The following is an 18,122-nucleotide window of genomic DNA, read 5'->3' as shown; positions in this document are numbered from 1 at the left end:
CCTGGGGGAGGCCAGGTGGGGGCCAGGGGGTGGCCAGGGGGAGGCCAGGTGGGGGCCAGGGCGGTGCCCAGGGGTAGTGCCCCATAAAACCAGCTTACAGGTGGCATCTGCACCCCAATCTGCCACCAATCTTTGCTGCTCCTCCTTTTTTTCCCTATTTTTGCAAAAATTAAATACGCGGAAATGTTTGGATATATACATTTTTTTTTATGTTTCACGCATAATTGTTACACCCCCCCCAGCCCCTACACCCCCTCTCTTGCCCTCTTTTTTTACAATTTTATTTAGAAATATTTTGTGCCATAATTTGCGCATATAAACAATAATCTTTTGTGAGAGTTTTCAACATAAATTGCGTATATCCTGACTGGATTTTCTTTCCCCCCCAAGAACCCCCCCCCATGGTACACAATTTGTTGTTCCACAACTGAAGATAACTTATAAATCATGTAATCAGAACAACAGCAGCACAGAAAATGGGAGCAGAGCATGAAAAACTGAAATTGCTTTTTGTTGCCAGGGAATGGGGTGGCCTTCCTCCTCCCCCCCCCCCTCTGTGCCAACTCTGGAATGCTTTCACAACTCTCTATAATTTATTGTGCCTTGTATAACTTTATGATTGCTTGGGCAGTGGGCGGTGGGCGGTGGGGGGGTGGCGAGTGGCACAGGAATTGATTTTGATGGATAAGGGAATTAAAAAGTACTCGCCAACAGAGTGCCTGCCTTGGGCAGGGCAAGGGGCGGGCCCAGAGTTTCCCTAGATTCCATATTATATGTACAAGTGGAGGATTAGTGTTCCATATCGAACAAATGGTACCACATTTCGTGGCTCAATTGCTGGAAACTTACAGGGTCCATTGGATTGATGGAATTTGCAGCTTGTTATGGATTTGGGGGAATATTTTTCAAGGGCTATCCTTGCTCTCTGCTTTGCCCTTTGCCATGGGCTATTCCGTCACATTGTTTTCCAACTAAATAAATACTTGAAGAACTTTTTGCCGCCGCCTTTTTGTGTGTCAAACTTGCGTTCGTTTTCCCTTTCACGGGAATAGTTTTGTCACGAGTCACGGCTGCAACAAGCACACCACCTGGCGGTGGGGATTAGTTCAATGTCAAGCAGTGCATAACTTTGAAAGAATGCCACAGAGTGGGGGGGGCACCTCCTGTGGGGGCTGTGGAACAATAATGGCAACCGGTAAAGATATATGGAGCATGCAGAGCATTTCCCCCCCCCCCCCCCCATCCCCTTCACCATTTCCCCATTTCGGCTATGAATAATTCCCCTTTTGGAGCTGTCGTGGCTGTTGCTTTTGCTTTTGCTGTGCATTTGCTTGTTAATATTTTCATTTCCGTTGTTTTATGGCCCGATTCCGAAACATTGCCTAGACAGGCTAACAAAGGATATACGCTGCTTCAGAGGGGATATACACTCCTCGAGAGAGAGGGAGAGGGGGAGTGGGGGAGGAAGGGAGGTAGGGTGGTGGGTGGTGAAAGCGCTGCAAGTCGAGTGGCGCCCTGTTTTGCAAGGACAAAACGAGAGGCGAAACAAGAAGCAACAGCTTCGAGTACAGGGAGAGAAGGAGCCACAGGAGGAGCAGAAGCAGCAGGAGGAGGAGCAGCAGGAGGAGCAGGAGGAGCCACAGGAGGAGCCACAAGAGGAGGACCCACTGGAGTAGCAGAGGGAGCCACAGCAAATGAAAAGCATTACATTACATTCCACAAGGCTTATCATTGGGGAGGGGGGGGGGGGGGGGGGAGGGGTGTGGTGGGGCAGTCGTTCTCCTCCTCTCGTTTTTCCACTCCATTGTTTGCATAAAATTGCAATTTACAATTATGAGCAAAGAACTGTGAAAACAGTGTACAGCGATGATAAGTGAAAATGGGGAAATGCTTTCCCTTTAGATAAGGCGCTGGGCGATGAAATGTAACAGAAACGAGAAAACAGAAACAGAAACAGAGACATTAGCTAAATGAGACACAAAACGTTGATAAATTGCCAGCAGAAAGCAGAAGAGAGGGGAGTAGAGAGAGGGAGGGAGAGGAGAGGTTCCTTCCAATAGAAGAAAGTATTCCCCGACAGTGGCAAAAGATCCTTCCATAATTAGACACGCGTCTCTTCAATGGGGAGGACACAAGATGGAGGCAGTGGCAGTGGCAGTGGCAAGTGGCAGGCATAAATTAATGCCAGCAAAGGCCCAGACGAGACATCTTATCATTAAATTAGTTGCCCCTCCCTGCCATCCACCCTGCCTAAATGAGAGATTATGGGCACAGGCGGGGGCGGGGGGGCAATAAATTACCCAAAAATCCGAGCGCATTTGCGACCCCCCAAAAAAATCTGAATGATGGACAAGGACTTACCTCCGTATCTGCAATTTGTTTTATCAGCGGGTATATTGCCATTCGGTTCGAGACGATCCAGATATTCCTCCGAATTGTAGCCATTGTATGGAACTTTGTTACCGTGATTATGATGCCCGCCATGGCCGCCGCGATGATGATGATGATGATGGTGATGATGGTGCGCCGTCGACTCGTCGCCATCTTCGCGGGAAATTGCTGCAAGAAAAAGAACCAAAGAAAGCATTCATTGAGGGGGATTTTTCACACAGAGTTTTCAACACAAATTCCTGTGGTCACCCAATTGCCATTCACACGTCTACCTCGGTCATTCCCCTGCCCTGCGCATTCCCCTGTCAATATCCATAAACGTTCAAGTGGTTTTGCCTCCACTTTACAGTTTTACACACCCTTTTGCGGACAGTTTTAGGCGACCCCTCTTTGAGCACACCCTTTGGAGGGGTGCCAGGCTCTTTGTGGGTCCCCGCAGGACTCTCACTTTTCTCGATTTAAGCCTTTCTCTGGCTGCAAATGTTTTCCGGTTTTGTTCCTTGTCAAAATTTATCAAATTAAACCTTTATGGGGATACGTTTTCCCCCCCCTTAAGGCTCCCAAGGGCTCTCTGGCACTTAGGAGGGGGGGGGGGGGGGGGGAAGGACTCACGAGTGGACGCCATTTTCGAGGCTATTTTCGAATGTGTCGAATATGCAAATGAGGAGTCGAAGCTCTGGCACACAGGGCCACACGAAAAAATTGCCTAAGCTTTTGTACAAATTTATATGGCACTCGAAAACCAAAAAAACCAAAAAAAAAGGGGAGGACGACGGCATGGCAGGACATCAGAGAGGCGGGGCATGTGGCACAGTGGCTTCTAATTTCCAAAACGGAAACACAAAAGGCGCCCAGCACGAGGCCCAGGCCCAGGCCCAGTCAGTGTTTTGGCCAAGATTACCAGCCAGGTAGCTTCTGGCTTCTACCTTGTTTTTCCGCAGGCCCAAAGCAGAAAAAACGCGAAACGAGAAGGGAAATTGGTTGGATATTAGCTTACACACACACATACACACATACACCCCTTTTAGCCCCTCGCCTCCCCCACTTCCATGGGGTTTTAGATGCCTTTCCTGGTGAGCCTGCAATTTGCTAACGATATGCATACAAGTGGGCGTGGGCGTGGGGCGTGGGGCGTGGGGCGTGGCGTGGGCCCACTCCTGCCGGACCCATGAATTTTTTTGCGGCATTCAAGTCAGTCAATAAATTGTAATCAAGCAGAGTGGGGCACAGCGATGGAATTCAGGGCCTTTTAAAAAAAAGCGAAAGACGTGGAAAACCTGTGCCTCGAATTCCGGAAAAACCTTTGGAACTTTACAGAGTTTTTTTTGGGGAGAGAGGCTGCTCCCCGTCGTCCTATATTAAGGCAGTTAGTTTCAAGGAAAAGCCCCACAAATATCTCCCCCCAAAGAGTTGTCCACAAACAAAATGAATTATGGAAGAGCCAGAGGGAGGGGGGGGAGCGGAGGGGGTGAGGGGGTGAGCGGAGGAGCAGCAAATATGTTTAATTAATAGCTAAAGCAAATACGACATGAACCCAAGGGATAGATAGATCCACCCTCGACCACGGCCACGACCACTCCCAAGGGATGATGTCACCCCCCCCCACTCCCGCACCCCCAAATCACAAATCACAAAATTACCGCAAATTGTCGCTACAAATAAGCAATTTATTTGGGTCTGCCATAAGAAATGAAAGAACAGAAGACTTTTCGAATGATTTTTGGGTGGAAAGAGCGAAGGAAATCTCATAAACTTGTGCCAAAACACGTTGTCCACGAAAGGGGGGAGGGGGGGAGGAGTTGGAGGAGCAGTAGATGGACGTGCAATCAATAAAATATGTTCCCCATAAACCATGCACAGCCCCCCAAAAGGAAGCGCTTTTCTGCACATTATGCAATGAGAATGGCAACCACAAAGACCAGAGTTGCCAACATCCAGCATCAGCATTAGCTTTAGCGGGAGAGTGGGAGATTGGGAGAGAGAGGGAGCGGGAGATTGGGGTAGCGGGGTAGCATTATGCATGAGAGTATTTCCATTATGTGGAAAATTGAAAAGCCAACAACCACATGGCCCTGCCCCCGCCCCCGCCCCTGCCCCCGCCCCTGCCCTGCCCTGGAAAAACTTTAAACTAAGTTTTCCTACACTTTACTTTGGGTTTATTTCTCGGGTGATTTATTCGAAAGAAAGCGCCACAGAAATGCGAGGACTACGTACTGCTGACGCATCGCATCGCAACGGAGTGACAGACAGGACAGGACAGGACAGGACAGGACAAGGCGAGAACACTAGTCGGACAGGACTTGCGACAAGAGAAAAGCCAATTGAACAAAGCCCGCAAATTGCGAGAGCAGCAGGAGTGAGAGGGAGGGGGAAGAAGGGGTTAGAAAGCAGAAGAGAGGCTAAATTAAATCAAAGCAAAACCAGGAAAAAACGAAGAAAAAAAAGCTTAAAAAAGGAGGGAAAAACTTCATCGAATAAATGCAATAAATTGGTAAAAAAAGGAGGAGAAAAAAAGACAAAAAAAGAGGAGAAAACGAGGGGGAACGTTGTGAGTTGCTGCGGACACCGCAACTCTACGGTTATACCCGATACTAAGTCAGTATGGCTCTCCTCCGGCAGACGCCGCTAATATTTAACGACACGACAAAGAGTGCGTGCGAGAGAGACAGAAAATCAGTCTGAGCGTGACGTCGGGCGCTGCGTAGCCAGTGCAAATTGATTTGCTCCTTTTGGCTATGAAAATGATCTGATCTGATCCAGATTCAGCAACCTGATAGATATGGTTATTATCTATGATTCTGCGTTTTTAGTTTTCTCAAATCTGCAATATTGTGGATGCAACAGATTTTCGTCCTTTGTGGGGGCGGATGGGGGTGGGGCGAAATTCTGAGATATACGTTTTATAGTGTCATCTTAAAGGAGTGTGTGTACCAAATTTGGTTACTCTAGCCTTAATAGTCTCTGAGATTTGTGGTTGCCTCAGATTTTCGTCCTTTGCGGGGGCGGAAGGGGGTGTGGCGAAATTTGGACAGGAAACGGTCAAGGTCCGATATCACAGGAGTGTGGATACCAAATTTGGTTGCTCTGGCTTTTATAGGTTCTGAGATCCTTGAACTCATATTTTGCAATTGGCAAAACCGACCATGAAACCTGTGTGTTAGAGTGAGACAGAGCGAGAAAGAGTGAAATTGTTTTCGTGATTCTGGCTGTAATAATTATACGATCTGGTTCAGATTTTGCACTCTAGAAGATATAGTCATCTTCTACGATTCTGCGTTTTTAGTTTTCTCGTATCGTCAAAATTGTGGATGCCACAGATTTTCGCCCTTTGTGGGGGCGGAAGTGGGCGGGGCAAAGTTTTGAAATATTTTTGGAGCAGTGACATATCACAGAAGTCTGGATCCAAAACATCGTTGCTCTAGCTCTTATAGTCTTTGAGCATTAGGCGCTGAAGGGGACGGACAGACGGACAGACGGACAGACGGACAGACGGACGGACGGACAGACGGACAGACGGACAGACGGACAGACAGACATGGCTCAATCGACTCGGCTATTGATGCTGATCAAGAATATATATACTTTATGGGGTCGGAAACGATTCCTTCTGGACGTTACACACATCCACTTTTACCACAAATCTAATATACCCCAATACTCATTTTGAGTATCGGGTATAAAAAGGAGAAAAAAAGAGGAGAAAAAAGGATAAAAAGAGGAGAAAAAAAGAAAAAATAGGATAGAAATAGAAAAAAAGAGTAGAAAAAAAGAAAAAAAAAAAGAAAGAAAAAAAAGAAAGAGGGGAAAAATAAGAAAAAAAGGAGGAGAAAAAGGGGAGAAAAAACGAAAAAAAAAAATACAGAGAAAAAGTGGAAAATACAAGACAGAAAGTGAGGCAAAGATATGGAAAAAAAGTGACCAAAAAACAAGGAGCCAAAGATGCACGAAAATAAACCACTGAGAGCCACTCGTCGTATCTGGGGGATACATCTTTTGGTTAAACGATTCCCCGAGAACTGTAAATCCCATTTATAGCTTTCGGGGGGGTGGGGGGGAGTTTGGGTGGGCTACTAAAACTACTGACCAAATCAAGAAAGTGTTGAGCTGGCAAAGGATTTATTTTGCAGCCATAAAAGAGGATCGCCCATGATTATGAGGCGTCGTGAAAAGTCCTGCCATTCGCTCGTAGGTTTTCCGCTTGGAGATGGATTGTGCCTCGACCCCCCTCATTGACCTCCGCAGAATGTAACTAAACGAAGGAGCGCCAGACAATGGACGTAAATCAGTAATTTATCCTGGAAATTGGTCGACGGCCAGACAAAAGCCAAAAATCCAATTGAAAGCAAAGCTGATGCGGCGACACTTGAAATGCTGACAAAATACATCGCATTAACAAACCCCTCGCCCCTCGCCCCTCGCCACACCCCCCAACCCCCAAATGGAACCCCGTATGGAAGCCGTCTTTTGGTCGCTGGGAACAATGGTCTAAATGCAATTTGCCAAAAAGGACAGGCCCCTGCACCCCCCTCTCTCTCTCTCTGTGTGTGTGTGTGTGTGTTGCATGCCACATGATGTGGCCTCACTGCTGACTCTCACTTGGCATGCAATTAAGGCTCTTTTTGCAATTTAATCAATTTATCAATTAAACAAAAAGCAAAAGCAAAAGCAAAAAAAGGGTGACTTTCTGCTGGGCAGAACCGAGCAGGACATTCCTGATTGTGCTTCATTTTTTTTACATCGTACTTTAAAAGGCAATTTCATTAGCATTTCAAAGTGCCGCCGTGCCACCAACTGAAACAGGACTGTACTCATGGACGACTCATGGACTGCCACTGGTACTCCACTACGGAGGACTCCTCCTCCTCCCTCCTCCTCCTCCACCCTCCTCCCTCCTCCTCCACCCTCCTCCAATTCGAGTCAATAATGTTTGTTAATTGCCCTCCTACTCGTTGTACAGGCTGGGGGCGTGTGGCAACTGTGGGCGTGGCACTGGCGTACAACAATAAAGGCTGCTGTTACGCGCGTCGGCAATTAACTTTTGTAAATAATGCATAATTGCCGGGGGAGAGAAAATGCAGCAAAAAAAAAAGAAAGAAAAACAGAAACAAGAAACTGCTGCCCGGGGGGGAAAAAAAAGAGTAGAAAAAACATGTTGCAATGAACTGTTTAAACTACTGAAGAAGGCATATTCGTGGCTGGAGGGGCAATGGGGCATGTGGCATTGACTGTTAATTTCTGCAGAGTTCAATTAAATCGTTGGGCCAGACCGACAGGGTTGATTGAAATTGTTTAAATGATTTGCATATTGGAAAATAAGAACAAAGGCAGCAGAAACAGCTTTATCGGGTTACTGTCAAACTGTTTACAGAATGGCTTGTTCCCACTGTTAATGTGTACCAATAGAGCAACTGCTTGCTAGACAAACGATCAAAAGTGTTATTTAAAGAGGCTGAAAAACTGTTAGAAAGAGCATCCATCAAGCTGTTCATAAGAGGAGAAACTGTTAGCCACAGAGAACCTTTTGAACTGCTTACACTAATGATGACATCAAACTGTTAACATTAATATCAGAAACAGTTCTCAAACTGTCTTCGATCGCATTTAAAGCTGTGCATCAACTACAGCAACTCTTAGACTTGGATAAACCACTGCTTGCAACAGTAGCTTATATTCTGCTTGAACGAGCAGCAGTTCTGCAGCCACTGCCATTCTCATTTAAAATTCATTAAACATTTGAAAAAGCTACAACTACAACTTGCTGTTGCAAGCAACAACAAAAACTTTCGAAAGAGACAAAGTACCCAAGCAATGCATGTTAAACTGCAAAAAGTGCTGTTAAAACTTTCATAAGCCGAGCGAAGGCGCGGCGGCGTTGGAAGCATTTCAAGATAATTTCCATGTTTTTTGCTGTCGTTTGCATAGTTTTCATGCTGATGAGATGCTGAAGGGAGGAGGAGAGGAGCAGAGGAGCGTGGAGGGTGGAGGGTGCCCCCAGAGGTAAGGGGATAGAATCCCATTCTCGCTGACGACAACGATGGCTGAGAACTTTTTAATTTAATTAATAGAATGAAAATGAGAGAAGCGAACGAGGCACCAGAGAAGCACCATGCCGCCGTGCAACAACAGAAAGAAGCCAAGGAGCATTGAATTACGTAAAGTTCAACGGTGAAGAAATAAGGGCAGGGGCAGGGGCGGGGGCGGTGGCAGGGGCAGGGGGTGTGGCAGGACGACAACGCACTTAAAAACTTATTATTAATTAAAAATAATTTCCCCTTTTTGCCAGCGGAGAGTCAAAGCGTGCGTTAATTTATGGAATCGAAGGATTTAAAGAAAAAAGGGCTTCTTGCAGGCGTTTCAGCAGTTATGAGGTGCGTACAGATGTGTGTGGCACCGAGACGTGTGCACATCTGAGGCAATGAGACAGCTCCTTTCATCACTGCAGGTGCCGCAACGACAGGCGGGGGGGTGGTGTGGGGCCTTTTGATAGTCTGTTCGCCTCAGTTTTGCGCACAATTCTCTTCACCGAACACACAATTAACTTTAATGACTGCAAAAAGAGCCATGCCATGTGCCGAGCGGGCACTTATGCGAGGGATGGGTGGCACGAGGGGGGTGAGGGGAGGCAGGTCCTGCCATCCCAGACGACAGGCGACAGACCACAGTTGAAATTGTAAAATTGTTTGTGGCATTAAGTGCGGTTAAGTGGTTTTCCCAAGGTGTCCTCTCGACTTGATTCGTTTTGACAGAAATTGAAAATTACAACAATTCTTGCGGGGTGACGGGGGGGAGGGGGTGGGGTTATGGGAGGTCTGTCAAAAGGAACAGAATGGATGCCTCCAGTTATGTTGCCACAGCCAGTGACTGAATGACTGCCACTTCCACATCAAAGTGAGTCCAAAACCCGATTTATGCTTTTGTCAGCTGGATTTGAATCCCAGGCCTCAGGGCGCTACACTCCACTCGACTCCGACGAAAAAGGTGGGCAAAAGAAATCAACGACGACTTGTAAATCTTGGCCAAACAAGTTAACACTTTTGGAGATGCCACATCGACGGGGCGGACACTTCTGGGGGCCCGAAATCAGGGCAGGGCGGAAGATGGAGAGTTCGACACAGACAGACAATCAGACAGGCCTTTGGGGCACATACTATGCAGAGGATAGACGGGGGATTAGGCGAGGCCAGAGAGGCGGATACCCAGCGAGGGCTCACAAATGGCTGACAGACGAACGAAAAGACGCAAAATGTATTTCTTGGATTTCTTGGAGCTGTGTTGTGTTTGCCGTCCCACGAGGGAAGGGCAGGGTAGCAGGGAATAGACATGAAAGATGCTGCGCAGGGGAGCTCAAAGCAGTTCTCAGTGAAAGCAGTGCATCTACTACACTGCACTACTGCACTGCTTTCAGCTGCAGATCGCAACATGTTCTCTGGTCAGGCAGTGGCTCTGAAACCTTATCTATACTCTTCGACAATGAACTGCTTGCTGTAGTAACCGAAGAACTGCTTCGATGGCAGTTCCAGAGCCACTGAGAAGCAGAAACCTTTTCGTCCCTCATAGAGCATTCCATCTTCGACTTGTTCGAAGACAAATCCAACCCCAACACAAAAAGAAAAACATGCTTTCAACTCCTGTCAATCCTGAGAACGCCATACATTCAATGGCAAAACGGAGAAGGGATATATCGAATGGCAAATAAAATATTTAAGCCAAACATTGCGCCAGGACATGGCCAAATTGAAGGCTCAATAAGGGACAACTTTTGCACACTTTCTGGAAGGTCCTCCTGCCCCTTGCCCCTGCCCTCCTCCACCGCTCTGTGGCCGCCACTAAACCGTTTTGCTGCAAATTGTCCGAGGAGGCCTCTGGCAGACTTATCCTTTTCCATAATATTCGCTTTTCTTTTTTGTCTTGTTTTGGCAAAAATCAATAAGTATTCAAGGAGAACGAACCTCGAGATTGCATTTTAATTTAAAACTCATAAATACGAAATGCGCGCCCCTCAATAATACAAATTCTCGTCTCTGATTCCCCAAAAAGGGAGGGCCTTCCCCTCTCTCTCTCTCTCTCTCTCTCTCTCTGTCGCGCAAATCAAAGATTAAATTTAATGGAAAATTATTGAAAATTCTGCAGGTTTAATTGAGTGTTAAATGCGAAAGGAAAAGTCTGGCGACAAATAATTAAGAAAATATTTGGCAGGGCAGATCGAAAGTAGAAATGGAAATTGTTGGGAAAACTTACAAGTGAACAGGGAACAGGGCACAGGGGAGGGAGAGACAGAGAGACAGTCTTCAGACAGCTCTTGAGATGCTAAATTCGATGCTGAATGAGAATTATAATAGACACCACCCCCACTGCACCCCCCACTCCCCACCCATGCCCCTCGAATGTCTGTTGGCTTGGCAGATGAGCATGCTTTTGCCGCTTCAAGGGGCAAGAAGGGGATTCTGCCACTTACGCATATTTCAAATGCACAAAATGCCGAATGGAGTTTAAGGGTTAAACTCCCCCCCCCAACCATGCCCCCCTCCCCCTTTGGAAGACAAGTCAAGTGCTGGCAAACATTTTTGCAGCAATTTAATTTGTTCAACTCCTTCTGCTCCTTTGCATAACAATCGTTCTCTGAAGGAGCCCCCCAGAAGAAGTACTCCCCGGAGGAGTGGAGTACGTGGAGCATTCTCTCCGCTCTCCGCTCCCCGCTCTCAGAGAGAGATAATCAACATTTTCACTCATTATCATTATCAAGTCGCTGACTTTTCCGACAGTGCCGCCAGTCAGGCACTGGCCAAGTGGCCTCCAGGGGTCTCCGTCTTTCGTCTTTCGTCTTCCGTCTCTTCAGCTAATGGCCCGCGGCGCCGGAAGCTATTCCGTACCCGCCCCCCCTGTACTCTCCCTCCTCTCTGGAGTCTATAGTGCACTTGACTCCGTCTCTCACTGCCCTCCGCCTGCCTGAAGTTTTGTAAATATGAACTTTGATAAGTGGGCGGCAGCGGCAGCGGCAGCGGGGGTTTAAGGGGTAGGCGTGGCAGTGTCTAAGTGTTTGGCCTGCTTTTCGGTGGGAGGGGTGGGGGAGGGATACTTGGGCGCAGACGGCAAACGTCGCCGAAAAAGTTTTCCTTAGGTGCAGATTCTTTATGAGATTTTTCCGAGGGCAAAGTCCCCTACACTCCCCCCTTCTTTGGGGGGGTAGGGGGTAGGAGTTTGGTTTCTTCTCCATGATATGTGAGGAGAATTTGTAGTTTTTTTTGTTGGGTTGTGGAGTGGTGGGGCGATGGAAACTTAAATTCCATTCAAATAAAGTCTCTTTCCGAAAATTGCAGCCTTTCCTGCCCCCCGTCCTGCCCCCCGTCCACTTGGGAGCACTCCTTGAGCAATCTTTGGCAAAATGCTTTTGTTTATGTTCTCCTAAAAGTGGCAATCGCTGACTTGTGGCCCCTTTTGCCCCTTCCACGCCGAGTGCTGTGTGTTTTTGCACCACAAATGTCGTTACGTGCACAAGTTGCGCTTTTAAAATAATTACAAACGAGCAGGAGCACACAGACAGGAGGAGTGCAGTGCAGCCACCCCCCCCCCCCCCCACTCCCCTTTCGAAAATATGGTCAAAGTTTCGGAAGAAGAAAAAAACGACGACGAAGAGGAGATGGGCAAAAAGTGTAGCCTGCTTTTGTGCGCAGCGGCAGGGCCAGGGGTTTGACAGCCACTGACTGAACGAGCAGCTGTTTCCCAAACAGAGAGAGAGAGAGAGGGGAGTGGGGGGGGGGGGGGGGGATAGTGTCTAGCATATACATAATGACATCAGTTACCGTTTTGGATAAGAAAATACAAGAAGCAGAAGAAGCCGCAACAGAATTGGTGGCAGGCCACAACTCAAGCCAAGTGTGTCTAATGCGACACAAGGGAGTGGGGGAGGGAGAGGGGGAGAGAGGGAGATCCACTGTCTTCGAATATGGACTGCAGTCACAGCTCCTTCTGCTCTTCTCTCCCGCTTCTCCTCTCCTCCTTCTGTCATATGTCAATAGCTTCATAGTCAAAAAAGGAAGACACTCCACTCCCCTGCCCCCTCCCCCCGGATATCCCTCACACCCTCTTTGAAAACTCGTTGAATACGCAACATCCAAAGAACTTAGACGAAAATTTATTATGCACAGACGATAAAACGTTTTGTCGAAGGCAAAATAGGACAACAAAAAAAAAGTGCAGGAAACAATAGACAAAGCCTGAAGCCTTATGAGGGGGGGAGGGCAAGGGGCTGCCTGGCGGAGGGTAGGGGGGTGGGTGTGGGGGGGGGGGGGCCTGCCAGTGTTAATAGTGCCCCATGGCTGTGCGAGGGCCTGCATTAAAATGCCGCAAACACAGAAGTTGACACTATTTTCTTCAGGAAAAAGGAACAGCAGCGGCAGCAGCAAATATGGGTGGGGGGGGTGGTGGGGGGGGTCGTTGGGGGGGGGGTTTACGTACAACTTTCAGCCACGTCATCAGGCAAACATTAAGTCAGGAACAGCAGCATCCCCAAAAGAGTGGGAGGAAGGACACCAGCCAGCCAGCAGGAACTGCCTGATGCAGGCCTCGCCCCTCCCCTCCCCTCCCCCCCTTTTGTGTGTGTGGGGGCAGGGGCGTTAATGGGTTAAAAGTGCGCTTAGAGCGTGTATAGATTTTATAATGTGTTTGCTCTACGGCCTCTGCAACCTCCCCCCCCCCCCCCCCTGGCCACACGTCGTTTTTCCAGCATGAGTTGCAGTTTTTCCTCTGCAAGAAAAAAAAAATACAGAAAAGGAGGACGACACCTGCAAACGGCATTCTCTTCGCTTTTTTCTTTCCCTTTGCCAGCTTTCACTTCCGCTTGGAAAAAGCCATGCGTGTGTGTGTGTGGGGTGTGTGTGTGGGGTGTGTGTGTGGGTGTGTGTGTGTGAGTGGGTTGATTACAAAATACAGTTTAATGTTGATTACACATGCACGAAGCAGCAGCATCAGGGACCCCTTGGGCCAAGGCAACAGCCATTGAAGAGACACTGCGGCAAAAAGCCGGCAAAAGCTTTGCTTTGCTACGAAATATACGACTATAATCCATTTTCCTATATGGAAATCTTTTCTACCTAGACATTTCTCTCAGTGTAGTCACCGGCTGTTGGCTGGGGCTCTCTTGGATGATGCCTTGGCTTTTGCCATAACAAAAGCCTTCTTCAGGCCGTCACTATCCAGCTATCTCTCTCTCTCTGGGGCACGGCTCCTCTTCTCTCTGAAGCCTCATTACTCATACAATGTTGACACTAAACTAGTTGTCTGCCAGAGTCTTGCATTAATATAAAAGTGTGAAAAGAGTGTGGGGTCTTGCTCTCTCTCTCTCCCTCTCCCTCTAACCGCTATTTCTATAGCTATCTCACTCATTCTCATGTGTCTTGAAATTGCATCAGACAGGCACAGGCCCTGGCACTGGCACTGGCGTTCCAAAATTGCTTTTAAGAACTGCTAAAATCCACGTCAAATAGTTGCAAACAGTTTTAGACTCATTGTGGGTATAGCTGGTATACATTTCATTAAAAATGGTTTCGAAATATATTTAAACTCTGCCTGAAAATATCTCAAATCTCTGCGATACAAATTGATTGAGGAAATTCCATGCAAACAGTTGCACGAGCACTGGCTTTTAACAGTCCCCACAAGCTAACAGAGGCGGAGGAGCAAGCAGTTAACATACTGTCTCATACTGCTCGATCATGAAAGCAGTTAACATAACGCTGTTAACATTGCAGCTGTTAGACCCAACAGTCGCGTCTCCCTCTTGGGTTCCACAGCCACTGGGCGGGCTACTCTAAAACTGTAGGCAAAAGCAAGCAATCAGGCCATCACGCAATCGTCGTTAATATGCAAATTACAATAAATTCACTTTTGTTTATGAACTGCTAATGATTTGCTTACGATTTGTGTTTGTTTTGCTTAGCAATCGACAGGAAATGAGGAAAAACTGTCGCAAATTTGATTTACAACAGCCGCAATTTTCCATTCAACGGAGAAACGGAGCCAGGGGGCAGGTGCAGGTGCAGGGGCAAAGACAGCAGCGTCTGAGGAGGCCCCACAATTGTCATGACAGATACGATTCATTATTCAACAAATGTCTGTGTGTGTGTGTGTGCGCGACGAAAGCGAACGTGATGTGGCATTCAACGTCAAATGAGGGCGATAATGATGCCACTGCTGCTGTCGGCTGTGAGAGTTTTGCAAATGTGATAATCAACAAAAATTATATTAAATTTAATGCGATTTTGTCACAAGTTTTCAAACAAGAAAACTTAAGGTCCGGACTGCTTTGAAAGCCACAACAAAAACAAAACAAAAAACAAAAGGCGAATGTAAGCCATGAAATCCCCACTTGTGCCCCGTTTTGTGGCACATCTCATATGCTCACAGCGAGGTGTTGAATGGTAATCCCATACCAAATGCTTTGTCTTCGTCTAGAGGTATTGTTTTACTTGGAGAATGTAAGAGTATCGGCGAAAGGAGGCAAAATGGAAAGTGCCTAGTCAGTGCTTGCTGAACCGTGGCCTAAACCAAAAAAGAGTTGCAACAAACGGACGGGGGGGGGGGCACCTTTCGAGCATCCCTCAAGCGAAAGTTTTACCTGCGAAAAACCCACCCTCGTAGCCTTTGTAATACCCGAATTTTCCCCTAATCATTAGGAGGAAAAATCTTTTGAGAATCTGCTCTTGAAGCCCCCCTGGAAAAAAAGAAAAGAAAAGACAAGAAATTCAATTTCCAGTTTCCTTCCGCCTTGTACGCGGCAATGAAATTGAAAACTTTCGACATCTTTAATGAAAATAAATACCTGCCAGAGGGGAAGCCTTTTAGCCCGTGGATTAGCTTGTCAGGATTCAGGACTCAGTCAGGATGCAAGTTTTGGGCAACTTTAATTGGTTTAAAATTAGAAAAATGCTCTCAAGACCTGTGCAAACAAATGCAAATGAGACGAGGAGGTGGCAGGGGAGGCAAAGGAGGAGGGGAAGCAAACAGCAGGAGCAGAAACAGGAGTGTGAAACAAAATATTTTTGCGACAATTTGAGGAGGAGGTGGATGAGGAGGAGGAGGAGGAGTAGGAGGTGGAGTAGGAGGAGGTAAAATGAATCCCCAGACGGGGATGGACAACATCAATGGCTGTCAGGAGCAACGGTACGAAACGAACCAAGTTCTATATAAAAATCATAAAATACAAAAACAACAGCAACAACAGCAAAAAAGAGAAGGAAAAAACAAGGAAAACCCTCGCTTATCGAGTGTTTAACTTTGTGTAACTCGAGGAGCAGGCTGGAGAGGGATTCTACAAGGGAGAGTGTGGTTTTTTTTTGGGGGGGGTGGCGCTTTGGAGCTGTAGCTTTTCGGTAGATGGTCAATGGACAATTGTTGTGCCTACCACAAGCCCAAAGAGCCAACAGGAGGGTCCCAGTCGCAGTCCCCGTCCCAGTCCCCGTCCCTGCTGGTCGTCATATCGATTGCAGGGACCACCTCATGCTGGAATCCACCCTGCAACACGGCACGGCACGGCACGGCATGGTAAACAACCCTCGAAGGAAAAGTGCTTCCTGGCTGATAAGCAAAACACAAAATGTTGAATGTTGCAAATGCCAACGTGTGGCAGCTTGTGATAGCGCAACAGCGCCAAACGGAAGGGTGGCTTGCATATTTTGAATGATGTATGGGTGGTCCTGGGGGTGGTCCTGGGGGTGGTCTGGGGTTGGTGGCTGCTTTCCAGGGTGGCTCTCCATCGTTGTGGCCATGCAAATCCGTCACGGGTGCGTTCCAGCCATGTCCAATGAACCCCCGAAAAAGGCGACGACAGTCTGCAATATTCTGCACCGCGACTGTGCGAATGTTAACCCATGAAACCCAACCCCTACTGTGGCACGGCTTATGGCACGTGTCTGCACTTTGAGCTCAAACGAGGCAGCAGGCAACTCCATTAGCAACCAAGGACCAGAGCAGATCCAGAGGTGGCTTACAAGCAACCCTCCTCCTCCACCTCCTCCTCCATGGAGTACCGTCAACGCTCTGGTTGTTCCACCTGAGGCTATCACAAAATAGAAGAAACAAACAATACAAAACACAAAAAAAAAACGGAGCAGAAATGGAGCCTGTTTATTGAGAGAGTCCTTGTTGCAGGATTGCCTTTGCTCCTTTTATTTCTTGTGCCTTCTGTGCGTGTGTGTGTGTGTGTGTGTGTGTGTGTGTGTGTTACCTGTTACCTACTGCACTTCAAATGCATTCAGCCATGAATTGAATCAGAGGAATGGCTTTAAACAATTTTCCAGAATTTTCGAGGCAGCGCCACTGAAAGGCCACTTTTCCGCACATTTACTGCCGTAGGAGTCGTCGCTTTCCATTGAGTGGAACTCGTCTCTACTGCAAGGGCATTTTCCAACACTACCAAATGGTAAGCTAGTGAAAAACTGCCTCTGCTGTTTTGTATTTCAATTGGAAATAGCTTCGAAATGCATTTCAGGTTGAAAAGATATCCTGAAGCGACCGGAACTACTTTAAATGGGTATTTTCCAACACTACAAAGCTGCAAGTTCAAGAAATACAGACTTCGCACCTACATTACAGAAAAAAAAACGCCCCAAAGCGCCCCAAGAATACAAATTAAACACTAAAAACTCACTTACCAACACTGATAGTCCGTGTGAGATATAAACACAGCCTCTTTGGTCAACAATTTCACATTGAGGTGCCACAGAAACAGGTAAAAGTAAGCTTAGATATGGATCTGATGTGTAGTATTCAAAAGTGCCAAATTGCTGTGTTTTAAGCCACTTTCCAACACTGCACTGCTGGTACAGTTGCCACAGATGAGAGCTACCTTTGCTATGGAGATATTTAGTGTTGAAAAGTGCCATATTGTTGTGTCTTAAGCCACTTTCCAGCACTGCACATCTGTAGCTACCCATTTGCTAGACTTTAAGTTTGGTTGTCTTTTCTTTTAATTCCCTTTCTATTGATTTTTTTTCTCCTCTCTTGGCATTTTCAGCATTAGTGGCCTGATTTCCAAGCACTCCCCTCTCCCCTACTCCCCTTTAATCCCCTTCCCCTTGACTTTTTGCACGTCTTGCTTCATTATTTTTTATGGCCCTGACATTATCGCTCTTCTACATATGTCTAGGGCTCTGCCTCTCCCTCTCTTTCTTCTTTTTCTTTTATTACATTTTTACATTTCCATTTCCATTTTATTGGCAATGACAGTGGCTCTCCAACTGTGGCTGGGCATTTAACGGGCATTAGAAAATGTCTCACACACACATTTTTGATTCAAGTGAAGTCGTATTAAGCATCCTTCAGTGGCAGGAGGCAGCAGGCAGCAGGCAGGAGTACTGCACTGTACGGGTATCCCGCATCTCTGCAAACAGTTCAGCATGCAATTTACCCTCTCCACCCCCTCCCCACACCACCCCTATAGCCATGGCACAACCCTCTAGTGACATTCAGGGGCTTGCTCTCAAACAGATTTACATGCGATTTGCATAAATTGAGTGCTTCCTTTTGAGGCCCGCCTGCCCCTGTCCCGCCCCCCTGCCCCTGTCCTCCCTGCCCATGTCCCCCCTGTCAGCGAGAGTTAAGTATCTGATCTGTCAGAGTCCCTGAGGCCACTACTCTTATGCCCATATCCCCGTTCCTTGGATTTCGGTGTCTTTCAAATGAATTTAAATCTTTTGTGAAGCACAAAAAGTCAATGTTTCAATTAAAGGCCTCTC

At 47.2% G+C, this 18,122-nt stretch overlaps 1 protein-coding gene across 1 annotated transcript in view; it reads right to left on the bottom strand.

The window, feature by feature from the left end:
* Positions 1-2,361: 2,361 nt before the first annotated feature.
* The window catches only part of LOC6603838 (midnolin homolog), a gene marked incomplete at its 3' end in the record, with an annotated part of 85,187 nt that continues 69,426 nt past the window's right edge, over positions 2,362-18,122 (bottom strand). The window contains exon 4 of the mRNA XM_026994118.1: positions 2,362-2,559. Coding sequence (XP_026849919.1) covers positions 2,362-2,559 — 198 coding nt within the window. The remainder of the gene's footprint in view (positions 2,560-18,122) is intronic.

Source organism: Drosophila persimilis, unplaced genomic scaffold (assembly GCF_003286085.1).
Source record: "Drosophila persimilis strain 14011-0111.01,24,50 unplaced genomic scaffold, DperRS2 tig00001261-arrow-arrow-pilon, whole genome shotgun sequence".
In the NCBI taxonomy this organism is placed as follows: Eukaryota; Metazoa; Arthropoda; class Insecta; order Diptera; family Drosophilidae; genus Drosophila; species Drosophila persimilis.
This window is presented reverse-complemented; position numbering and strand designations above follow the sequence as displayed.